Here is a 23,275-nt window from a genome sequence, read left to right on the forward strand (position 1 = left end):
GATACTCAGCCTTCTTGGGGCTCAGGAGGGGAGCGTTCAGATAAGTGGGCATCTAGGCAAGAGGCATTTGACATAGTGTTCACGGACAGTAGAGTGCGCTGACCTTAATCAGTGAACCGAAAAGATAAACCACTGGCCAAAGTACCCATACGGGCAGGCCTTGAAAGGATACTGTATAAGACGCTGACTGTGGTCTTTGGGGCATTCAGCTCACCAAGGAATGCAGCAAAACCATTCAGAGACTCTTTCATAGGCCTGTTATAGGTACGTTTCGACTTGTCAGCTATAAGCGCCCATCTGCAACCATGCTCGAACGGACCGTATGAACCAATCCACCCCCTTCTTTGCCTTTGTGGATTCGGTGTCGGCGGGGTAATAAGCTGTAAAGGCCACCTCTTCTAGGTACAGCGCACTGTCGACGTCTTTTGCTCTATGGGACACAGGGTTGCGAAGCTTGACATTTCCAATAGCCCGTGGAGACTTGACCGGCGTTACGAAAGTCGTGACTCCTACCGGGAATCGACCTTGAATAGCTGGTAGGAACAGCATTTTTTGGGCTGTCCCACCTAGAGTCGCCTGCTTTTATGCTGCCGACGTCGTGTCCGATGATGGTGGCAACCGCGGGATTCGTCAGGGTAGTTTACAGAGCAGGAAGCTGTCTTTCTGCCCCGGGAGTTTCAATTCCGGGCGACTCACGTGGAGAAGTCCGGACGCGCGACGTCATTGACAATGACATAGCCAACGACGCGCCTATCTTGACCACAATCCACCATGTCGTTGAGGTATATTTCAGCTCGAATCTCCCAACAGGTAAAAGAAGGGATCTGGTATTCTTGAATGCTTGCGCTTAGCACAATATGCAGATTGACGAAGAGCTCATGAGCTCAATTGGGGCGTTCAGCATCGATCAGGTACAGATCCTCAGGACCTGACATGGATATGGTGATGAACACTTTCTTATCCAGCTGATGGAGCTAGCGGGACTGGCCTGTGCCCAGACGTTAGCTACAGTCTATCCCAAGCGAACCTATCCACGAGTCTTGGTCTGTTGTGGGCCTGGAAATCAAGGTGTGGCATGGTTTGCAATGTTGACCACTGTAAGACTAACGGAGGTGGTTGAAGGTGGGGATGGTCTCGTCGCTGCCAGGCATCTAGGTGCGTCACATTTTTTTAACATGTTATATGTCTCCTGAAGACACGCCCCCAGGAATGTTTGGATACACCCCCACGGTTTACATGCCCAAGGTACGAGTTATCGTCTACTATTGGGCAATAGGGAAATGAACACCCTCCCTTTAGCCTGGATCCAAGGACATCTATCAGGTAAAGTAGGCTCCGCGGAACCGCTAATGTATGGCAACTGAAATCTTAGTTTAGCGTCTTGCCAAACAATGCCAGAACATGGACATTCCTATCATCCCGCCATCCAATGACGTCGAGGACCTCAAGAAGGCCCTGGCTTCTTCAGATGTCATTCTCGATGCGATATTTGGTTTCTCCTTCAAGCCACCCATGCGTGCTCCTTTTGATACCGTTTTACCGCTGCTCAGCGACTCTAGGCTTCCGATCGTCTCAGTGGACATTCCATCAGGATGGGATGTTGAAAAGGGTAATGAGCTGGGAGTCGGTTTGAACCCCAACGTTCTTCTCAGTTTGACGGCCCCGAAGGAAGGGAGCAAAGACTTTACCGGACGTCACTTCTTGGGTGGGCGATTTGTGCCTAAGTAAGTCAGAGTCCTCAGGGTTCAGTTATGCTTGACTAACCTCACCGAGATCTTTGGATGCTAAATACGGATTGAACCTTCCTCCGTATCCCGGCTTCGAGCAAATCGTCGAACTAGACTCTATTCCCAAGCCGAACACCGACATCTGAAGTCGTATATATATTAGTTACAGCTGAGCATGTCTTGTCTCCTCTTGGAGCTCTTGGGATTCTCTTGGATGCCTTTAAGGGATCATCTTGAGTGATGTGCAAATATTTAGCTCTACCGTTGCCTTTTCTAGCATCAATGCGCTCCTTCAACTAAATCCACTCCTTGGCCCTTCGAAGGTTTCCAATGGTTCCTTCTTCGTACATTCCAGGTCTGTCGGCAATCTAGCCTGGAATTCCAGAAGTTCCCAGGAGGGGCTTTGGGAGCAAAAGGGCCGAATGACGTCGAGGCTAAGTTTGACCAGTTGCAACATTATTCTTAGGCAGCTGTTCGCGTGGCGGCGACGATGCACCGCTCGATATATCAATGAGGTATTAAGTTAAAACCTCCCTGAGGCCGTACCCGCCCAAGGCCAGCACCCATGCCCGTTTCTACCGCTTCAGCGGCAGTCCACATCGCGCCAGGTGAGTTTTGTGTTTCCGTTCCACCGACGTAAACTCAACAGAACCATCCCAGTTGTCCTAAAGACTTTCATTGACCATCCGAAGCAGAGGAAGAAGAGGGAGAAGGAGGGCAAGGAGGCCCCGCAAGATGACATCCTCTTTCACCAGTACGTGGAGTGCTGTCGCGTCAACCGCCTTTTTCTGACCTGTCTTGGCCAGGGCATTCAACATTGTCAAAGGTGAACTCGGTTGTGCAAGGGAAATTCAAGAGACTAATTGACTCTTTGCATAGCTTTCATTGATCTTGGGACTAAGAACACCGTCGAATCTCTGCAAGCATTGTGCGTATAGTGACTATAGTGTTGCACCGAAAGCCAGGCTAATCAGCGGTCCACAGCACCAACACACACATTCCTTCACCCTACTGGGCTGCGACTGTCCCAGTAACCATCCCACTGACAACATGCAACGAGGCTGCTGATGTCTTGATTGACTGGTTTGGCCCTGACGACTTGAAGCACGTTGTGGGTGGCGAACGATGGTGGCAGGTCCGCGGTCTCGACGGCGTTGATGGGGAATGGATTGCAGAACGAGAACACTTCGACGAAAAGGCAGATGTGGCCAAAGGTCGAAAGATTGGCAGGAGTGAAGAAGACATTCTGAGAATGGAACAACTAGAGTCAGTCATGGTACATCGCTCCTGCTTTCCACTCGTGCTCCAAGTTTGTTCACTATTGTTCCTCTCAGCTTTACGTGCATGGTGGGGGCTACTTCTGGGGAAGCATCAGTGAGTACTTAAAAACAGGCCCACCATGAGGAGTAACTCACTTGATTCACTCAGATACGCACAGGTTCCAAATCCTACGCTATGCGCGTAAGTTCCGCGGGAGAGCCTTTGCAGTCAACTATCGAAAGGCTCCCCAGTACCCATGGCCTTGTCCAGTCCAGGATGTTCTCGCAGCGTGTAAGCATTCACCCCAAACATGGGTGCGATTAGTGGCACTGATGAAAGGCCTCCAGACTTTTACTTGATCCGCCCACCTCCAGGAGCAGTCCATTCTCCCGTGTCGCCTAATAAGATTGTTCTGGCCGGTGACTCTGCTGGAGGAGGATTATGTCTGTCCTTATTGACGATTTTACGCGACATGGAACTCCCGATGCCAGCTGGAGCTGTCCTGATCAGCCCATGGGTGGACTTGACGCATAGTTTTCCCAGTGTGATGCAAAACACGGAAACTGTAGGCTATTCTCTCCTTCCTTGCAGCACCGCACTATCTGATCTGTCCTGTCAGGATATCATCCCACCTCACGGATTCCTTGCCAAACCTTCTGCCCTCTGGCCAGTTGACCCCAATGCAGGCAATGGTCCACGGATAGTCCGGTCTGAGACGAACCCGCCGCCTAAGCCGGGCCACGCCGATACCCTCAAGCCAACGGAAGGACGTGAGAAGATCATGGAGGAGACGAGGGATATCCCTCAAGGCGGGTATCCCGTTGAAACCCAAGAAGAAATGCTGGACAAATACCCGGACAAAGCTAACCCTGAAGTGCACGAAGTTGAAGACGCGTGGTCCAAACCCCAGAGCCCTGAGGATGATGAGATTGAAGAAGTACCTTCTGCAACTGTAGACGAAGGATGTCGCGAAGAGCTCGAGAATGACCCCGAGGGTTGGGAACCCAAGCCTCCCAAAGTGTTGATGGAGAACTCGAGTGAGGTTCCACTCGAGCTGCGTTCACAGATTCAAGTATACGCTTTGACTGAGTAAGTTTCTCACCTTGAAGTAGTTCCTTCTCTAACTTCCCCGTCTCCCAGGCAACTCACGCACCCTCTCGTTTCACCCACATTGCAAGGTTCTTTAGGGAATCTGCCTCCCCTATACATTATCGCCGGGGATGGAGAGGTGTTGCGCGACGAGATCATATACCTGGCTCATCGTGCTGCCCATCCAAGCGAGTTCCCTGCTCGAAAAGGTCTGGTTCGGGATTCGCAGAGGCAGAAGGAGAATGTCAAGAACTTCACTAAACCTACAAAGGTACGTTTCGCTATCTCAGGTGGCCTCTCGACTGACCTGTCCATAGGTCCATCTCCAAGTCTTCGACGGGATGTGTCACGTCTTAACTGTCTTCATGTTCGCCAGCAGCGTATGTGACTCGTAAGGGGAAATCGCTTGGCGACTAACGCTTCAAGTCTAGACAAGATATGCATATCGCTCTATCGCAGAGTTCGTCAAGCACGTCACACAGAATGAATCTGCTTACATCGACCGTGTACCTTTCCCCGAGTTTCACTGGTCACCAGATGGCGTCAAAGGACCCCAGAAAGGAGATTCCAGGGAAAGGGAACGGGACGAGAAAGATGCGGCTGGCCTTTTCCAGCAAAATGAGGAGCTCGCTGGTAATGCAGTAATCTCGAGCAAACCCTCGGTGGAACGTGATCTTAACCGCCATGAAACTCCAAGCAAAGCGGGAGGGGAGATAGAACAAGGTGTAAGTCCTGGCATGTTGATTGACAGTAGCATTTGCTGACTATCCTCAGGGTATCCCAGACGTGTTCATGGTTTGTGAGCGCGTGGACATACATGCTCGAGTCAGGCATATGGAACCCAGAGACGAAATCCCCTGCCTCAAAATCCCTCCCAGTCAAATTGGCGTCATTAAGGAAGCACCCGCCATGCGTTGGTACCGCGGTCAAGAGAAATGGGACAAGAGATTCAAAGCGACAGCGTCTCGGGTGGTGGCCAAGAGAGTCAAACTCAAGGCCAAATCTGAGCGTATTTTAAGAAATGCATTGGATCAAGGGCTAGTCCATCCAGCGTTCCCGGAGACGATCCATATACCCGAATTGGGGGACGAGAAGACCGGGGGTTCGACGTTGGCCAGGCAGAACTCTATAGGTGCTGTCCAGGAGCATCGCCGGTGGGGACCTCTGGATTTGGGCGAGGAGAGGCCTCCACCCTCAGCTATCGCTGGCCGGAGAGACACTGTGAGTTTGTAAATTTCGCCATTAGAACTCAGGCTAACTTTACTCCTAGCCCGAAGCACTTGCTCTACTTCGAAAGTGCATCTACCACACCGCACCAGTAACACACCAAACTGTTCCTCGTTTGAAGAAATCGGATGTCCTTCGTGCTGCGTTCGACCCGCACGATGATCCTAATGCACCACCCAAGCAATCGGTTTCGGAGGAACAAGTCCAGCCGACTCCCGCTACAGCTATGCATGGCCTCCGCATGTGGGACAAGATTTTAACGTGCGTGTTAGTCCCATTTGAATACCCCGCTTTGCTGACGAGCGCTCGATCACAGATATCTGGGGCGGAAGAGTGCCGCCAAGGCTTCCGACGGGATTAAATCGACCGTCGACACGGTCCAACGCGTTTCTGGCGTTTCGAATTCGCGAGAGACCCCATCTCCAGAAGAACTTAACGCTAAGTAATCGCTTTGGGGCGATTTATTGATTGGGGAACGCCGCATGGCAGGCTTCAGGAATACGTTCACGGAAAACATACACATTCTTTTCAATTTCTCTCCACAACTTCCCAGGTTAAGGTGCACATATACCTATCAGTATATCACGGACAAGACGCCTTCATATATCGTAGATTTGGTTAATTTATAGAGACCCTTGCAGCTACTAGTAAGGGTCCGCGCGCACAGACCACGAGCGACATGAGGCGTTGAACGTGAACGTGGGAAATCCATGGTGACATGCCATAAATTATAAGAAAACCCTTTGACCTCGTTGTGCCATCGCAGCATCCCTCTCTCCTCAATTTCTCTTTGTGAGTACCCAAGCATCGCTGTCGTCGACAACGAGCTCGCTGCTGACGACGTTCTCAATTTAAAGTCTCCTAATCTTCTCTGAAAATGCGTGAAGTCATCTCCGTGCACGTTGGTCAGGCTGGTGTCCAGATCGGCAATGCTTGCTGTAAGTCTCTTTGTATATGCGCCCAAAAGTGTCGCGGTCGACGGCGGGCGCGAGGTCGTGTGGAATGACGCGTCGTCCAGCGCGACACTGGGGTGCTTTTGGGGTGATGAAGTGGCATGATGGCTTAATCGGATGATCTTTGCAGGGGAACTTTACACCGTCGAACATGGCCTCAGCGTGAGTGGATCGCCCCGCGATGTGGCTATTTCTGACAGTCCGCTCTATATGTAGCCTGATGGTCGCCTGCTGGAAGGGTCGCCCTCAACCAACGATAGTGGCTTCAGCACTTTCTTCTCGGAGACCGCATCGGGCAAACACGTGCCCAGGTCGCTTTACATCGACCTTGAGCCCAACGTGATCGATGAGGTTAAGGCTGGTCCCTACCGAAGCCTCTTCCACCCCGAGACCCTCGTCACTGGAAAGGAGGATGCTGCCAGCAACTGTGTGTACTCCTCTCTCTCAGGAGTCTCCTATGAGGTACTAAGTTCACTTTGTAGATGCCCGTGGCCACTACACCATTGGCAAGGAGCAAATCGACACCGTGATGGACAAGGTTCGCCGTCTCGCAGACAATTGCAATGGCCTTCAGGGCTTCTTCGTCTTCCACTCTTTCGGTGGTGGAACTGGCTCTGGTTTCGGCGCCCTCATCCTTGAGCGACTCTCTACCGACTACGGCAAGAAGTCCAAGCTTGAGTTCAGCGTCTACCCCGCTCCTACCTTGGCCAACTCCGTTGTTGAGCCCTACAACTCCGTCTTGACGACCCACACCACTTTGGAGCACTCTGACTGCTCATTCATGGTAAGGACCGTTGCCACGTAGCAATCTTGACAAGGGCCTGACTCGCTCTTTCATAGGTCGACAACGAGGCCATCTATGACATCTGCAAGAAGAACTTGAACATCGTTTCTCCCAGTCTCACCAACTTGAACCGATTGATTGCCCAAGTCGTCTCCTCCATCACCGCTTCATTGCGATTCGATGGCTCCCTCAACGTCGACCTTAACGAATTCCAGACCAACTTGGTTCCGTAAGTGTCGATCCTGTTGCAATCGCGGTATCTATCGTCTAAAGCCATCTCCAGTTTCCCTCGCATCCACTTCCCTCTCGCCACCTTCGCTCCCATCATCTCCGCCGAGAAGGCTCACCACGAGCAGAACTCTGTTGCCGACATGACCTTCTCTTGCTTCGAGCCTGGTAACCAGATGGTCAAGTGCGATCCCCGTGAGGGCAAATACAGTCAGTATCTCTTGCGCATCTCTTGGAGGCATTTCAGCTAACTCGACTCCAGTGGCCTGCGCTCTCCTCTACCGTGGTGATGTCGTGCCCAAGGACGTCAATGCTGCTGTCGCCATCATCAAGACCAAGCGAACCATTCAATTCGTTGATTGGTGCCCAACTGGCTTCAAGCTCGGTATCTGCAACGAGCCTCCCGCCCATGTTCCTGGTGGTGATCTCGCCAAGGTCTCCCGCAGCATGTGCATGTTGTCCAACACCACCGCCATCTCCAGCGCCTGGAGCCGACTTGACCACAAGTTCGATCTCCTCTACTCTAAGCGTGCCTTCGTCCACTGGTACGTCGGTGAGGGTATGGAGGAAGGTGAATTCTCTGAGGCCCGTGAGGATCTCGCTGCTCTTGAGAAGGATTACGAGGAGGTTGGTATCGACTCCGCTGACGTCGAGGAGGTCGAATACTAGTTTGTCTACTTCATTTCGATGATTACTCTTTGCTATACTTTTTCACGACCTTCATGTTATTACCTGTTACGTTTCTCTTTTTGGTGGATTTTCATGACTTCATAATGGAAACGTAATAATACCCTGTCCTAATGCATTCACATTTTATACTTCCACTGAATACCTAACTTGAATTCGCAAAGACAAGTTCTATGCCATAAACCTCTAAATCATGATGATTTGCCTGAATCTTCCTTCAGACTAACGATGCGGTTAAGGACGATATAATCCCCTTGCTTCCTCTCGGCCTTGACCTCAGGAGCAGTGTTGAGGCACTCGAGCCGTGCATCTTTGTCGAGCGCGAAATATGCGACCCGAAGTCCCTGGAAGCGCACGCACTCATTGCCGACTAACTGTTCAGCGGTGGCGTGAGGAGTGTCATCGTCAGCAGCTGGCGCGCTTTCCTTGTTGGCCTTCTCTGTCCTCTGCTTGGCTTCCTTGCGCGCATCATCCAGCATCTTCTTCGCCAACGGCAAGAAACCGACCTCGATCATGGCCGTCCTCACGACTTCGAGACTGTCGGGTGCAATATCGTTCTTGAAGTCGCTACCAGGCTTGTCGCTCTTGAAAAGCCGGTGGAAGATGCGCGTCTCGTCGATCCTCACAGGGCTTCCGGAAGGCGCGTGTTCAGCAACCCATTGGATGAAAGCCTTAGGTTTCTTCAGCTGGCCTTCATTCTCAAGCTTGCAGATAAGCTCGGTAACGGCGCCCGTCTCTGGATCCGTCTTGTACGAAGTGCAGGTGATGGGATAGGGAGCTTGGAACAATCCGACAGTCTTCCCTGGTGCGAGGCGGAAGTAGTCCTTGGAGTCTTCAAGTCGGAAGTCGTCCGCGTCGATGTAGAGGACCTTGCTAAAGGGAATGGTGGCAGTTCCGAGCTCTGGGATCTTGGGGTGCAGAGGTTTCTCGACAAAGGTAACATAGTCGTCTGGGACGTTCTCGAGGGTCACCTTGAGGGGTTTAAGTACCATCAGCAGCCGAGGAACAGAGTTCTCGAGGTACTGCCTGACGCTCTGTTCGAACCGGGCGATCTCGATATTGGATGGGGCGGTGGAGACACCGAGTGTGCTGACGAAGGAGATAATGGCACCAGGAGGAATGCCTCGTCGTCGCAGAGCGATGAGGGTGTAGAGACGTGGGTCGTCCCAGCCGTTGACATATCCTTCCTCGACGAGGGTGAGGATCTTGCGCTTGGACATGATGGTGCCTTCGAGGTTGAGTCTACCGTACTCGGATTGTCTGGGCTTGTAGACCTCGAGCACATCGCAGAGCCAATCGTAGGATTGGCGCGAGGCAATGAATTCAGTGGTACAAAGGGAATGTCTGCGAAATAGGTCAATACCGACCGATCTTCTTCTCCCCTAAAAACATGGCACTCACGAGATATTCTCGAAACTATCCACAAGACAATGGGTGAAGTCGTAAGTTGGGTATATCCTCCACTTGCTTCCAGTGCGATGATGGGGAGTTTCCAAAACTCGGTATGCGGTCAAATCCCACATCTGAGGGTTTCCGTCGGTTAAATCTTGTTTCATGCGCAGGAAGGCTTCTTTGGGCTTGTATTTGCCGTTCTTCATGCCCTCGAATTCAGTAAGTGATTCCTCGATAGGCCGATCGCGGTGAATGCAAGGTCTTGGTTGTCCCCTCTTCTCCCCTCGGTCAACCTTGATCTCCTCCTCTACAAAGACCTCCATAAGAATACGTCAAGGATTAGGGAAGATTAAAACGCACGAGTACAGTGGCAGATGTATGCCTTATCCCTCTTGATGAGTTCCACAGCGAGTTCGTACAGTTGGTCGAAGTAATCGCTCGAATAGGTGATCTTCCACGGCTCATATCCCAACCATCGCACCATCTCCAAAATACTCTCGAAATATCTTGCCTCCTCTTTCTCTGGATTGGTATCATCGTATCGGAGGTAGCATTTGCCGTTATGGTGAGCCGCATAACCGAAGTTGACAAAGATGGCCTTGGAGTGACCAATGTGGAGGTAGCCATTGGGTTCAGGAGGGAAACGAGTCCAGACATTTCCACCGGTAGCGGCGAGGTGAGCTTCGCGGAGGTGTGGGTGGATTTGAGGGTTTCCGCCGGGTTTGTGGAGGTTACCAAGGAAACCTTCTTCGAATACAGTCTTTCTCGATTGAGCTGGGGTGGCCGCTTCAGACGATTGAGCCTTTGGTTTGGTATCTTTCTTGGGTTCCTGTAAACGAAAGATAAGACGACACAGCTTGAGCCCAGGTGGTAGGACGCACCTTTGCCTTGGGCTGAGCAGCTTGTTTTGGTCCAAAGGTCTCCAAAAATGCCTTCTCTACTGCGTTCTTGATTTCCACAGGGGCGGCCCAGCGGAGGTCGGGGTTGGCTTTGACGCCCGTAATCACAGCACCGAGATTTGCCCATCCCGTAACGGTATTGGACGCAAGGTACGACTTGACGTGTTCAAAGATTTGTTCGGGTGTGATGCTGAAGCCTGGTAGAATCCATTGTCAAAAAGTTTGTCAATGGCAGATAGGGCGAAGGACTGACCAACACCGCATTCCTTGTCGAATTCAGCATCGTTGACGGGGGATGGATTGGCTTGGAGGTATTTGACAGCGGCTAAAAGGGTTACAATGAACAACAGGGTATAGGTCAAAGTGAAAGTCACATACCGTTAACCTGATCCACCGTCTTCAAATCCCCATTCAAAATCTTATTGATAACATAATCCCTCTCGGGGGCACCCAAATCCGCCTTGGCTAGCGAGACAGATAGGGAAGCGATAAGACCCGCTTGTTTCTCCTCGACACCCGCAGCGATCTTTGCATTTCCTTCAATAATCTCCTTCAAAATCGTTGCACTTTTGGGAGACTTGGCAGCTTCTGCTGCTTTGGCCTGCGAGAGGCCGATAGATTTGAAGAGTTCGATGTTGGGGTCGACGGGTTTCGACATTTAAAGAGCGTGTGGCTGGTTAAGTTGTGTTAGGAGTGTCGCGATTAGGGCCGTAATCAGAATGAAAAGGTGAAGGAGATGGTGGTCAAGGCGAGAGCTCGAGTTTTCTCGGTCCTCTGAATTTGGGAGTCATAGATATCGATCCTTGCTCATCAATTTGTTCGGATGATAAGATAAGATCCGCACTTCAGTAAACAGGGGCTAGCACGCTACAAATGGAGATTCTGGAGCATCAAACTTGGGCAAGAGCTACAAATACACACACGGGGGACGAACTTAAGTATAGTACAGAAATTTAGGCAAGATCAGAAGCGGAAGGTTCGTTGGGGCTGGGATGGTATCGGACAGGGAAAGTGCCGGTGGCAGGGGAAGGCCTGCCAAGGCCCTCCCAACGAGGCCCTCCTCCGAGATCGAAATGACGACGGGAGGAAGACGCGTTGCTTGACCTCATGGTCATGTTCTGGAGGCCAGCAAGTCGCATGTCCCTCTCCCTCTGGGTACTCGACATGCGATTCATTAAATTACGAGGGCTTCCATCCGCATTGGAGGAGTAATTCCAAGAGGCGCTGGGGTCGTCTTCGTCGGCGAGGCGCCCTGAGAAACCTCGAGTCTCGTAATGACGGAAGGAAGCCGCCTCTTCAGAGGTTCTGAGGTCAGACAGTGCGTGGAGGAGAGCATTCACGTCCTGGGTGTTGCGGAGTTCTTGCTCTAAGATTCGAGAGGTTCCGTTCCCGGTGTGGTAGACCCTGTTCGAAGGCGTAGACTCCGCAAGAGAGTCGAGAACAGCCCTGATGTCCCGCTCAGTGGCCGAGCTAGGTCGTGGAGGCCGAGTAGGAGCAGTGTTAGGAGTGAATTGTTGAACGCTATTCTCTGAATTCTCGATGACTTGCTTGTCAAGTTGCTTGCTCAACTTGTGAATCTCTTGCTTGAGCAGCGAACGGAAAGAAGGCTTCTCTCCTTCCCATCCGGCCAGGGTGACGAGAGTGGAGACACTGCAGAGGTATTAAATTCGTTTCTGTGGGATCAGAAGTTCAGTGAACTTACAAGGCTTCCTTGAGGTAAGCAAAGCTGAATCTATCAGTGATCTCTGCAATTTCATCGACCATCTTGTCGGGGAAATCAATCTCCTCATTTCCAGAGAGCTTCTTCTGCCAATACTGCACGTATAATTTGCGCTCTTCGAGGTCAGGGTCATCGAATTTGCTTCATGGTCATCAGTAGCAGGATTTCCACAAAGTGACAACCACTCACTATTTCCGGTCAAATCGACTGGGTCGAGTGCTCAAACCAGGGTCGAGACGATCGAAGTGATTTGTTGTTCCAATCAAGAGCAATCCGTCGTTTCCTGAGAGACCATCGACTTGATTCAGGAAGAAGGAACGGTTTCGGTCTGTAATCAAGCTGTCCAGGTCTTCCAGAATGATGACGCAGGGAGCTAGTTGTCGAGCCTTATTGAAGACATCGTTCATAGCCTGTTCATCTCCGGCCCAGTCTATAGGGAGATGTCAGATAGTGACCGAGTGCGTGATGAACAGCTTACTAGTGAACGTCTTGACGTAGAGGGGAGTGAATCCTTGCTCATCGCACGTCTTGATGATGGCCTTAATACTGATGGTCTTGCCATTACCTGTCTCGCCAATGAACATTGCTCCCATCGCATTAATTACTAGAAGTCCTCACCTGGAGGTCCGTAGAAAATGAGACCGCGCTGTGCGAGACTGTGTTCAGAGACGAGAGAAACAGTTGGAACAAGGGGATGCAGTACCTTCCATGGGATTGCAAGCTCCTTGTAGATCTTCTCGGACTTGAAGAAGCCATACACGTCCTTGTGTAGGGCCTTCTTGAACTCATCTTTCAAGATTACGTCTTTCCAGTCGGCTTTCTGAACCTCGGCCCAAAGGGCACTGTCCTTCTGCCAGTAACCTTGGTCATAGACCCAGATCTCGTTGTGGAGCTCATGGTTGTATGCGCCAGCGCTGAGAAGGAGAATGCGGATGCGGTCCTCGGGCCCTTAATTTACAAGGTAAGGGCAAGCATAGCGAAGGAGATATGCATCAGAACCGACCTTCGTGAAGGATGTAAGTTTGGGTCACCACGCCGAACCCGATAGGGGCCTATTTAAAGTTCAGCTGCGATGTCGCGAGTTGTTTCGCAAGATAAAGATTCACCTGGATGATATAAACAATGAAGTCAAGACCCTACGAATCGAGGGATATGTTAGTCCCGAACCTGAGTGTACGGCATACAGAAGCCGTTGCGCCCACACCCACCTGCCAGGAAATGTTAAAGCCGCCCAGTTCGACCTTGTCGATTAAGACACCAGGGACACCAGCGAGCCTCTTGGAGAGAGGAGCGAAGAAGAGGCTGGTGATAAGAGGTGTCTTCTCAAGTGGCTCAACTGCAACTCCCGGAAGTGAGAGGATATTGAGCGAAGAGTCCCTGGTTGTTTGGAGCGAATGCTTGGGGTACAGGCGGCGAAGAGCGTCGGCGCTAAGGGACCACAGAGTCAGCTTAGTTCTGGACAGAGCTTTGCTAGTGTATTCACCTGGCAGCAATAGGGTAACTCCACGGCGCAGACACTAATGAACTTTGGTGTTAGCGCCCGTATCAACCAGTGCGTAATGAATCCGTAGCAACGCACCAGTCTCCACCGAATGCTCGTAGAAGCTCTTGTCTTTCGGCGCTTTCTTAGACCCATCTTTATGATCATGTCCTCCCTTCGGTGACTTCCCAAACACAACGTCGACGAACTCGTCGTTGTCAAAGGTGAGGGAATCTGGCGACGGCATTATCTTGAAATTCGATTTGAAAGTGAGACTGAAAACGCCCTAAAGCTTATGGATAGTAATCAATTGAGGGCGATTGCAGGCGGCCGGGAAGCAAGGATGAGGTGAGGAGCTACACATTGACAACGCCGGGCTATATACTGCGTCTCAGGGGCGTTGGCCCGGAGATCAATGATGCCAATTCGGCACTCTAATTTGATCCCACGGAGTCTATCTGCCCTCTTCCTTTTTGACCACCACAGTCGCCGCTGAAACTCAGGACTTGACAGCAAGAAAACTATGGCAGTTTCAGCAGCAGACGTGCGCAGTGCACTACAATTACCAGAGCCAGGTCCTTCAAACCCACAGCGCAAGTCCAGTACCCCAGCGGCCACAACGAATGGAGCAACATCGACGGCGCGTAGGCCAGAAGGCATCTCGCGCGAGCTATACTCGTTGATAGGTCCCTCCCAGCCGTTCTTGGCTGCTCAACTCAACAAACCGAAGCTCAAGCAGAAGCCTAAATTCTCTAGTGCGGACGCTTCAACGAGTGCAACCAAATGGTATGTGGTGTTTCGTTTTCTGTTGTGGGATTTTTGGCGTGTCAGCTTGCATTGCGCGTTTAGGGAGTTGAGGCCGTTTAAGAATGCGGCTAGAAAGGACGGTCTAGAGTTACGCCACTGGGTGAAAGCGTCAGAAGACCCAGAAGCTGGTGTGTTGCCTCACACCCATATAACTGCTATTGCCAGAACTGACAAACGAACAGAATATCCATTCGCCAAGTATAACATCGAGAATCCACATTATGTTTTCTCTCAAGAAGAATACTCGCGTTATCTTGAAGGTAGATGTTTTGCACTCTCGCTGAGGACATCAGCTTAATTCTGTCCAGAAAAACCATGGACGAAAGAACTCACGGACTACCTGTTCGAGCTTTACCGCGAATACGATGGAAGGTGGTATGTTATCTGGGATAGAGCCGAGTTCCCACCAGAGTGCAACTTTGACATCGACGTAGGTCTCTCGTCTTTAGACGCATGGATTTGGCCGCTTACCCTTGCCCATAGGATTTGAAAGACCGCTACTATGGCGTATGCAGGAAATTAATCCGCAACCGACCTTGGCCACACGACGAAGCCAGTAAAGCTCAACTGCTCAGCTCGCTCAACTTTGACAAAGGTGAGCACCATGTTCTATGTGTTCAACTGAAGTGCTGATATCCTCCTCTCAGAGCGAGAAAAGATGCGCAAGAAGTACGTTATCAGCCTTGAAAGCCGAACGCCGGAGCAACTCGCAGAAGAAGAAGCACTCTATGTCGAAATACGACGTCTCGAGCAAACGGAACGGCGGTTCAAGCGCGAGCGAGAAGAGCTACTTCGAACACTTGCGGGAATGGACTCGGGATTACCAGACCTTGTGGAAGATGACGGCACACTTCTGGGTGTTACACCAGATGTCAGACCGTCGAAAAAACGGAAAGGAGTGGACAGAGACAGCCCAGCACCTGGTGTATCGTCTGTGTCTTCACCCGTTAAACGACTGGCTTCAACACGGGACGCGGCCTATGGTGCGTGGCTCGGTTCTACCCATTGGCTTGGTCACATTAATTTGTCAAATAACTGCAGATGCCCAACACTGTATCATTCGAACGGGAGACGGCTCTGGCACGACAAAAGCAGCACACACTCCGGCTTTCATTCGTTCAGCCAAGATTCCATGGCTCAAGAACAACTCGCTACAACCCAAGATCATCCAGGCGTTCACCGAGATGGGACTTTCGCCTTCCCGCTTGGTTATGCCCACCAAAGAGAACGTCGCCCAGCTGGAGGCTCTCATTGAAGCTGTTACCGCGATGGTGGAGACCAAACGACACCTGGATAAAGTCGAGTACGACATCCAGGTTGTGAAACAGCAATTGGAGGCTCAGTCGGAAGGAGGTGAGGGCACTATCAAAACAGACGGGGATGCCATGGACATTGAGGAAGAAACGGACGGCAACGACGGCCGAGCTCAAAGTGTGATGAGTGCACGGAGTGTGGGTCGTCACAAGAAGAAGGTGCGCTGGTGTTTTCTCATCATGGAGGTAATGAATGCTATTTCCGATACTAACATTTTGGCGCCGTTAGTCACATCGGTCAATGTCAATATCCTCGGTTGATACGGCTGCCACTAACGCTTCAACGAGAGCACTTCCTAAGCGACAGAAGCGGGGGTAGTGGGTTACCGTCGGGCGGAACATGGAGTGCATATACTCTGTAAGGGTCGACATATATAATTGTGGGCAATATATAGCATGAACGAAAGCAAATGGTCAAAAGACTGACTGATACATGGCATGTGAAGGGAGAACACAAGTACATGTGATAGAGGATTGAATCCACCAAACGTCCAACATTAAAGATACGACTCGAAAGGGAGTTTCGAGAAAACAATGATAGTGTTCGGCCCACCTCCCTGAATGAATCCGAACGATGGAGGCCTTCCCCGAAGAAACGAACTCTGGCTCCAATCAATTCTCGGGTTGAGTAAAGCGGAGGATAAAGTTGACGATGATGGCGACTAGAAGAACCGGGTTTCCCGATCAGCAAACGAAGAGAAGAGCGAGTGGAGGAAATGGTCTGACTGAGCAATGCCACGCAAAGAACCGTCTAGAGTAAGTGGGACGTTAACGATATGAGACAATGGCGAAGCGACGGGGGCAACACGACGTACCGGTCCTAGTCTATCGTCGTAGGGACCTCGTCCACCTCGTCTTATTGACGCTGCGCGCCAGTGATATGTGTAGAGAGCGTAAACCATGATGCCCATTGCTGTGGCAGAAAATGAACAGTGAGCAACTGCCCATCCCGGCTCCGAGGGCCTATGGCGTCACAAGCACCAGACGACAAAGGCGACGACTCACCGACAACAGAGAACATAGCAGCGCTAATTTTCCCCACTTTATCGCCAAAATTGAGCAGCCCCACTGCCAATCCCCCGAGAACGACAGTAAAGTGCAGCCATGAGAGGAACGTGCGCTCGTTGGCGAAGGAAACCTTTGGCTCGACACGGATTGGGAGTGCGATACGTTTTGTCGCTGTGCGTTGGAGGAGCGGTTGAGTGGACATTGTTGCGTCGGCGGGAGTTGTGTTTGTGGGAGAAGGGAGAAAGAAAAAGGGGGCGTCGTGCGCCAATTACGAGTGCTTTAAACGCGAATGGACTAATAATAACGAGTCTAAGCAGAAACCCAAGAACCCATCAATACCCACCCACCGCCTAAATAGGAAGCCAGTCTGACCAACGTGCGTCCTCCGAAATCATTTTTGGGCAATCCAACTTCCAGAGCATAATGATGATTGATTAATATGACAGGTATGAATATTGTACACTGGGAAAAGGCTACAGCAAGAAAACATAAGGTATCTATGGTACAGTTTATCGTCCACCAGGACCCATCATACGCGCTCGGTCGGGGTGCATTCCGCCAGGCCCAGGGTTGGTGGGTGGAGGGGGGCCCTGCGAATTTTGGCCAGATGGAGGCGGTGGGCCGTTAAATCCACCTGGTGGAGGAGGGAAGCTTGGAGCTCCAGGAGGGCCTCCTTGCTGAGAAGCGTTGGGAGGGAATGGGGGAGCACCGGGAGGACCGTTAGGTGGGAAAGGAGGAGGACCTGTGAACCCGCAAACGTCAGTTCGGTTAAAGAGTATCGAGTTCAATTGACAAGTTCTTACCACCAAAGGCACCTGGAGGCGGCATAGCATTCGGAGGGAAAGGAGGAGCACCCGGAGGCATCATAGGGGGGAAACCAGGGCCAGGAGGGAATGGTGGGCGAGCTACAAGAAAGAAAGTTAGAGGCGACTTGACGAATCTGGGCAAGCTCAACGTACGTCCTGGTGGGAAGCCTCCAGGAGGGAATCCGCCCATTGGTGGTGCGAAACCACCCTGCGGAGGCGCTTGCAGATGTTGTGGCCCGAATCCGAAACCGCCAGGAGGAGGTCCTTGGCCGCTCTCGAATGCGGATGTGATTTGGTCAATGATACTTTGGGCCTTGTCATGTCCGAGCGCTAAAAGTAGCAGGTCAGTACTTGAAGAACGTTCAGAGGCACCGGACTTACACGCGTAGTAGTCCCTGACGTTTGCTAGATGATTGCGTCCACTGTTGTGGGCTTTTCGTACTACAGAACGGTCAGCGTTGGTTCACAGCTTGCTGAAATGTGAAAGGTTACTCACCTGAAGCCGAGTCGTGAGTGAGGAAGACATCACAGTAGTCACAATAGTGTTTCTAGACCGAATTTAGCTTCTTATGGATAAAATGAACCAAATCACGTACTGGCATGGTGGATGTTCGCTGTTGAAACGGCTCTGCTCGTTCCTTGCCCCAAGCAAGGCTTTATCCCATCCGCTTACCTTCCTTTTCAAGTAATACAGCGTTTTCCTACATCTCCGCTTCAATTACTTCGCTCCGCTCTAATTCATACCCATCTTTTTCTTGCTTCCATGGTCGACGCCCGCGGGGAACCCGCCGTTGCTTCACCGTCATGGTTAATGGTCCCAACACCGTCTCCATACTTGTATCCCGCCCTTACAATGGCGAGGAAACTCACTTCTCTTCTCCTCTCTATCGACAGGACTTTAGATTCTTGTATTAACTTATGTACATCGGATGTATATGATATGGAACATGGATGAAAAGGCGCTCTTTTTCTTGTCTTTTTCTATTGAACAGAGACCAGAACAAGGGCTTGGGAGGGCTTGGGGCAAGGACATAGGTGCCGGCCCGCCGCACCACCTAGTTGAGTCAGATGGCGACGGGCTCGAAGTGCGGAGTCTCGATCGGAGTTATATTAATCCTGCACGTGCCAAGACAAGCGCGAGCGCATCGCTCTCACCGACGACGACGAGGGCTAGCGAGGAGCGCAGAATCGACCGGCCAACATGGATCCCTCTGCTTCCGGCATTCAAGAACCTTTCGATCTGATTAGACTGTCTCTGAGTGAACGCGTATTCGTCAAGCTACGAGGAGATAGGGAAATGACTGGAATTCTTCATGTACGCGTTCAGTTTCCCTTTAATCAACCCAGTTGTGCTCACTTTCTGGTGCCATGTGCAGGCCTATGATGGACATATGAATCTTATCCTCAGTGACGTCGAAGAGACCATCATGATAGTGGATACCGATGCACCCAATGGCCAGGGAGTTGTCAACGTACGCGACAGACCCGACTAAGATTACCTGGAAACTCAATGGCCATTCCTAGATCGCAAAACGGAAAATGGATATGCTGTTTGTGAGAGGAGATGGCGTCATTCTCGTGAGTCTCTAACTGTCCTAATCAATACAATTTGTTGACTGCTGTCTTCAGGTTTCTCCCCCTGCCAGGACATGAGATCGCGTCTGAAAAGCCCATTGATCGTCATCACCAAAGACCATCGACTTGACAATATGGAATCAGTGTACCATCGCACATTTCAGGGAAAAGAGACCGGTGCCAGTGGTACTTACATGTCAGAATACCATTCCAGATACGCTCGTGATCGCCCCCAGTGTCGCAAGAAGAGGTTTTATAGATGAACCATCCACGTTCCCATCATTTCGCCTGGCCTTCGGGCGGGTCTACTGGTGGTGCTTCCAATCGTAGCGTATCCAGTTGCAGCTCGGATGTTGGTGCATCTTCCACCTCGGGCGGGAGCTCATCGTCCGGTTCGGGGGCTTGAACCCCAGCTGGCCAAAGGTTATCGCGCACCCAAGCAGCATGTACTATCCGTATCTATCGCACAGGAATTAGAACCAGAGTCATTGGCAACAGATCTTGGAGGAATCACATACGATCATGCTCATTGGAAGACTTTCGTTCAGACTTGATCCGTTGCTGAGGTTTTTCCAAACTCTATCAAGCTTTCTCCAGCATTGAATGTCTTGGAGCATGTTGGGATTATTGAGAACGGCCTCTAGCTTCTGCCTCGAAGGAGATGCTGCCTTTGGAGGTTTCTGAGAGGGCGACCATCCTGGTTTCAACCACAGGCGCCGTCTGGCGTTGTAATGATCAGGACCTGGGGCTGGGAGATTCGAGTTCTGAAGCAACTGTTCGAATCGTGTTTGAGAGACCGCTTGTCTGGGCAGCCCTCCGGCTGAGCTCGAGGCGGGCGCACAGAAATTATTGGCTATCATGAGGCTTATTCCAAAAACGCCTGAAAGGCCTGAAAGAGGGGCGATAAAAGGTCCCCGGGGTACTCACGTGACCCACTATAGCTGCATCAGTTCACCTCGTTGCCTCTTGTTCCTCGACGACCACCATGTTGTACCGCCAATTTGCACCCTCCACAACGTCTCTGTCCGACGAGTACGACGAAGACGAGCCCTCCCAGTCCAACTTTTTCAAAGCCGACCAGCCCCTCTTCGCTACAGATGCAGCCGTACACCCCCATTGGTCCTCCTCGAACCAACCAGGGGCATCTTCAAAGCGGGCCCTCAAGGCCCCGGCCAAGTCGCCTATCATGGACTTGCCGCCAGAAATCCTCATAGCCATCCTCAAATACCTCAGTTCCCCCCGCGACCTTCTCAATGCCCTCAAGGTGTCTACGACATGGTGCGAGTGCGCGGTAGAGCTCTTGTGGGTCAGGCCAACATTTCCCCGATACTCCACTCTCCAGAAGATGGCCCGGTTATTGAAGCAGTCGAAATCCACTTTCCCCTACGCAAAGTTCATCCGCCGTCTCAACTTCATGACTCTCTCATCCGAGCTCCGCGATGAGACGCTCGCCGTGTTCAATCGCTGCTCACGGCTGGAACGCCTCACGCTCACTGGCTGCAAGCTGATCACCCCGACATCCCTCGAACAAGTTCTCACTTGTTTCCCCAACCTCGTCGCTGTGGACCTCAGCGGGGTCGTAGAGACGACGACAGAGGTCATCACCGCTTTCGCACCAGTCGCCAAGCGGTTGCAAGGCATCAATCTCAGTAACTGTAGCAAGGTCACAGACCCGGCACTAATCGCCCTCGCTGAAAATTGCCCCATGCTGCGCAGGGTGAAGCTGAGCGGCGTCAACCTCGTTACCGACGCGGGTGTCTCAGCCATTGTCAAGAAATGCCCTCTTCTCCTCGAAATCGACCTTCATCAATGCGAACTCATCACAGACGTTGCCGTGCGGGACATATGGCTGTATTCCACGCATATGCGTGAGATGCGCTTGTCCCAATGCACCGCTATTACCGACCTCGCTTTCCCAGCCCTCAACTCGGCCGTCAATCCCTTCCCAAGCAATGACCCTAACGTCCTCCCCCCTCTGCATGTTAATCGCACCTTCGAGCAGTTGCGTCTGCTAGACCTTACAGCTTGCGCTAATATAACAGATGACGCGGTCGAGGGGATCATTGCGCACGCCCCTAAGATACGCAACCTCGTCCTCGCCAAGTGTACCGCCCTCACCGATCGATCCGTGGAGGCTATTTGCGCGCTTGGCAAGCACCTCCATTACCTCCACCTCGGCCATGCAAGCAGAATTACGGATGCTTCTGTTAAGACTCTGGCCAGAAGCTGCACGCGGATTCGTTATATCGATTTTGCGAGTCAGTGTCACCCTCTCCTTCTGATATAGAGAACCTAAATTTACTAATATACGCTACGCTGCAGATTGCATTAAGCTTACGGATATGTCGGTCTTCGAGCTATCGGCTCTTCCTAAGCTCCGCAGGATCGGTCTTGTCCGCGTCACCAATTTGACTGACGAGGCTGTCTATTCGCTGGCGGAACGGCACGCAACGCTCGAGAGGATCCATTTGTCGTATTGCGATCAGATTTCTGTTATGGCGATCCACTTCCTGTTGTTGAAACTCCACAAGTTGACCCATCTCAGCTTGTCTGGTGTTCCAGCCTTCCGCAATCCCGACCTTCAACAGTTTTGCCGCGAGGCCCCCAAGGTAAGGCCCCCCTTTTCCTGCGATCCGTGGACGGCTTGGCTGACGATCCATTCCCCTACAGGATTTTAACACGACTCAGAGGCAAAACTTTTGCGTCTTCTCTGGCAAGGGAGTCTCTCATCTGCGAGCTTTCCTGACACAGTTGTTCGATACCATCACTGAGCAGAATGGAACTGACGATACCGAGTACGAAGATGAAGATGTTTTTCCGGAACCCTTCCAACGTGCACCGGAACCCGAAACTGGCGATGGCGACGAAGATATGGTCGGCCCAGCATACCACGTCATCAGCCCCAATGTCAACACTACTCGCGGTACCCGCTTTTCCCGTCAAGAGGCTATCAGTCCACGTTCGTATGAAGTCGCCTTACAGCAACGTGAAACTCAGCGCCGCGCTCACCGCACCTTTGCTGACGGCTTTTCTGCCATGTTTTCTGCTGGTGGAAATATAGGTGTCACCACTGTCCATGGTGCGGTGTCAGGGCCTCTCGACACCAACCGCATCACCGTGGAACTTGACCCTCCGGACCGACTTCCTGTCGTAGAGCCGGTCTCTCCAGTATCCCCTCCAGGGAATTCGGCAGGGATCACCAATACAGAGCCGAGTGCGACTTCTGCATCCTTCTTCCAGGGATTCCAAGAGCCAGTCTTCGCGCCCAATCAAGGGGCCCGGACACCAGAGCTACACTTCGCCGAGATTGGGCACGGGCGAGGGGCATCCGCTCAACACGTCGCTTCCCCAGGGTCTTCTCGCAACCATGGTTCCCGGTCCTCAGCTCGCGATCGTACGCCTCGACAGCCGCACGCCGCAATCGCCGCTGCGATCCACCAGTCTGCCCATCGCGGACGATCTTCTAACGCCCATCGCCCAGTATCAGATCCGGGATCGGTCTCTCTAGATATGAACGGTGAACGCGAAGGATGGAGTCAGCAAGGCAATGGGGTCGTTCTTCCTGGGCCATCGATCAGAGAGCTAGAAGCGTCTGTGCAATCTGCCCTCAATCCTTCCCCTTCGACGGCGCGTAACGGCCAGCGAAGGCAAACCGACGGTAGCCATCGAGAGCGTCAGCGTGGACTGAGGGCCAGGGCTGGTAGAGACGGCGAAGAAGAGCAACACCATCACCATGGGGGAGGGGGGAGTAGTTCGAGAGGAAGAAGTGTGAGAAGGACCATCCGGAATGGACTAAATGCTGCGGAGAATTATGCGAGCACGTTTTTGTTCGGGAGGCCTTGGACTGAAGATGGAGGATCTGGGCCAGGCCAAGGCTCGAACGGCAACCACTCAGTAAATCAGAATAATGCTGGGTCTTCAACTACTCACGCTACTCATTGGTTCGGCGGACGGTAACGCCATCGTCGATCTCCAGGTATAAGTTTTCGTTATGTCTATAGGCCGTCTCTTCACGATATTTTTATTTCTTTCAAGCTTCATTCCTTGTTAGAGTCTGAAAGCTCTAGATATCATCGACAAATTCCCTCCATTCATCGGAGTCTTCGTTCAATTATTTGCTGCGCTTTACTATTGTGCAAGCTTATGTCTGTATTAGTGCATACACTCTTTCTCAATTCGTTTCTTCTCCCAGTACCCTCTTTCTTTGAGCGTCTTCTTTGTAAACCATTCGAGTAAACGATCCCACATGTGGCAGAGTACCTTACCAACTGCGACACCCCGTCTGGTGGTTCATTGCACCTCCCCTGTATACAGTCTTCC

General features: G+C 51.7%; 11 protein-coding genes across 11 annotated transcripts; 6 read left to right on the plus strand and 5 right to left on the minus strand.

Moving 5' to 3' along the window:
- Positions 1-771: 771 nt before the first annotated feature.
- On the plus strand, positions 772-1,873 carry CC1G_01373 (hypothetical protein; the record flags this gene model as incomplete). Its single annotated transcript, XM_001837409.2, has 7 exons — positions 772-810; positions 864-911; positions 966-1,155; positions 1,208-1,245; positions 1,300-1,323; positions 1,378-1,724; positions 1,774-1,873. The coding sequence occupies 7 exons, from the start codon at positions 772-774 to the stop codon at positions 1,871-1,873; spliced, it is 786 nt and encodes a 261-aa protein (XP_001837461.2).
- Positions 1,874-2,292: 419 nt separating this feature from the next.
- CC1G_01374 (lipase/esterase) lies at positions 2,293-5,749 on the plus strand (the record flags this gene model as incomplete). Its single annotated transcript, XM_001837410.2, has 14 exons — positions 2,293-2,335; positions 2,388-2,481; positions 2,534-2,553; positions 2,607-2,655; positions 2,712-3,003; positions 3,062-3,101; positions 3,156-3,278; positions 3,335-4,076; positions 4,128-4,347; positions 4,394-4,456; positions 4,508-4,801; positions 4,851-5,297; positions 5,347-5,564; positions 5,620-5,749. The coding sequence occupies 14 exons, from the start codon at positions 2,293-2,295 to the stop codon at positions 5,747-5,749; spliced, it is 2,775 nt and encodes a 924-aa protein (XP_001837462.2).
- A 315-nt stretch (positions 5,750-6,064) lies between these two features.
- CC1G_01375 (alpha-tubulin) lies at positions 6,065-8,086 on the plus strand. The gene is made up of 8 exons (XM_001837411.2): positions 6,065-6,095; positions 6,161-6,241; positions 6,387-6,418; positions 6,473-6,683; positions 6,739-7,040; positions 7,097-7,269; positions 7,324-7,478; positions 7,531-8,086. The coding sequence occupies exons 2-8, from the start codon at positions 6,181-6,183 to the stop codon at positions 7,935-7,937; spliced, it is 1,341 nt and encodes a 446-aa protein (XP_001837463.1). The 5' UTR covers positions 6,065-6,095; positions 6,161-6,180; the 3' UTR covers positions 7,938-8,086.
- Positions 8,087-8,146: 60 nt separating this feature from the next.
- Positions 8,147-10,904, minus strand: CC1G_01376 (glutamine-tRNA ligase; the record flags this gene model as incomplete). The annotated part of the gene is made up of 6 exons (XM_001837412.1): positions 8,147-9,299; positions 9,357-9,654; positions 9,708-10,176; positions 10,229-10,443; positions 10,500-10,571; positions 10,625-10,904. The coding sequence occupies 6 exons, from the start codon at positions 10,902-10,904 to the stop codon at positions 8,147-8,149; spliced, it is 2,487 nt and encodes an 828-aa protein (XP_001837464.1).
- Positions 10,905-11,060: 156 nt separating this feature from the next.
- On the minus strand, positions 11,061-13,693 carry CC1G_01377 (ATP-dependent Zn protease; the record flags this gene model as incomplete). Its single annotated transcript, XM_001837413.2, has 11 exons — positions 11,061-11,896; positions 11,949-12,107; positions 12,156-12,396; positions 12,445-12,531; positions 12,585-12,612; positions 12,670-12,914; positions 12,970-13,018; positions 13,073-13,102; positions 13,175-13,394; positions 13,450-13,483; positions 13,546-13,693. The coding sequence occupies 11 exons, from the start codon at positions 13,691-13,693 to the stop codon at positions 11,200-11,202; spliced, it is 1,938 nt and encodes a 645-aa protein (XP_001837465.2). The 3' UTR covers positions 11,061-11,199.
- A 276-nt stretch (positions 13,694-13,969) lies between these two features.
- Positions 13,970-15,885, plus strand: CC1G_01378 (SWR1-complex protein 4; the record flags this gene model as incomplete). Its single annotated transcript, XM_001837414.2, has 8 exons — positions 13,970-14,232; positions 14,296-14,381; positions 14,436-14,513; positions 14,562-14,683; positions 14,737-14,848; positions 14,901-15,236; positions 15,295-15,725; positions 15,796-15,885. The coding sequence occupies 8 exons, from the start codon at positions 13,970-13,972 to the stop codon at positions 15,883-15,885; spliced, it is 1,518 nt and encodes a 505-aa protein (XP_001837466.2).
- A 36-nt stretch (positions 15,886-15,921) lies between these two features.
- On the minus strand, positions 15,922-16,856 carry CC1G_01379 (vacuolar transporter chaperone 1). The gene is made up of 4 exons (XM_001837415.2): positions 16,572-16,856; positions 16,382-16,479; positions 16,293-16,317; positions 15,922-16,228 (listed from the first exon to the last, which is right to left on the minus strand). The coding sequence occupies exons 1-4, from the start codon at positions 16,774-16,776 to the stop codon at positions 16,179-16,181; spliced, it is 378 nt and encodes a 125-aa protein (XP_001837467.1). The 5' UTR covers positions 16,777-16,856; the 3' UTR covers positions 15,922-16,178.
- A 227-nt stretch (positions 16,857-17,083) lies between these two features.
- On the minus strand, positions 17,084-17,982 carry CC1G_01380 (hypothetical protein; the record flags this gene model as incomplete). The annotated part of the gene is made up of 6 exons (XM_001837416.1): positions 17,084-17,316; positions 17,378-17,479; positions 17,534-17,710; positions 17,762-17,821; positions 17,877-17,928; positions 17,977-17,982. The coding sequence occupies 6 exons, from the start codon at positions 17,980-17,982 to the stop codon at positions 17,084-17,086; spliced, it is 630 nt and encodes a 209-aa protein (XP_001837468.1).
- A 599-nt stretch (positions 17,983-18,581) lies between these two features.
- On the plus strand, positions 18,582-19,033 carry CC1G_01381 (hypothetical protein; the record flags this gene model as incomplete). The annotated part of the gene is made up of 4 exons (XM_001837417.1): positions 18,582-18,695; positions 18,757-18,852; positions 18,905-18,958; positions 19,010-19,033. 4 exons carry the CDS (start codon positions 18,582-18,584, stop codon positions 19,031-19,033), a joined length of 288 nt encoding a protein of 95 aa, XP_001837469.1.
- Positions 19,034-19,234: 201 nt separating this feature from the next.
- Positions 19,235-19,815, minus strand: CC1G_01382 (hypothetical protein; the record flags this gene model as incomplete). The annotated part of the gene is made up of 2 exons (XM_001837418.2): positions 19,235-19,414; positions 19,474-19,815. 2 exons carry the CDS (start codon positions 19,813-19,815, stop codon positions 19,235-19,237), a joined length of 522 nt encoding a protein of 173 aa, XP_001837470.2.
- A 125-nt stretch (positions 19,816-19,940) lies between these two features.
- Positions 19,941-22,912, plus strand: CC1G_01383 (SCF E3 ubiquitin ligase complex F-box protein grrA; the record flags this gene model as incomplete). Its single annotated transcript, XM_001837419.2, has 3 exons — positions 19,941-21,213; positions 21,278-21,564; positions 21,626-22,912. 3 exons carry the CDS (start codon positions 19,941-19,943, stop codon positions 22,910-22,912), a joined length of 2,847 nt encoding a protein of 948 aa, XP_001837471.2.
- Positions 22,913-23,275: the final 363 nt, after the last annotated feature.

This window comes from Coprinopsis cinerea (assembly GCF_000182895.1).
Source record: "Coprinopsis cinerea okayama7#130 chromosome 5 map unlocalized cont3.5, whole genome shotgun sequence".
NCBI classification, from domain to species: domain Eukaryota; kingdom Fungi; phylum Basidiomycota; class Agaricomycetes; order Agaricales; family Psathyrellaceae; genus Coprinopsis; species Coprinopsis cinerea.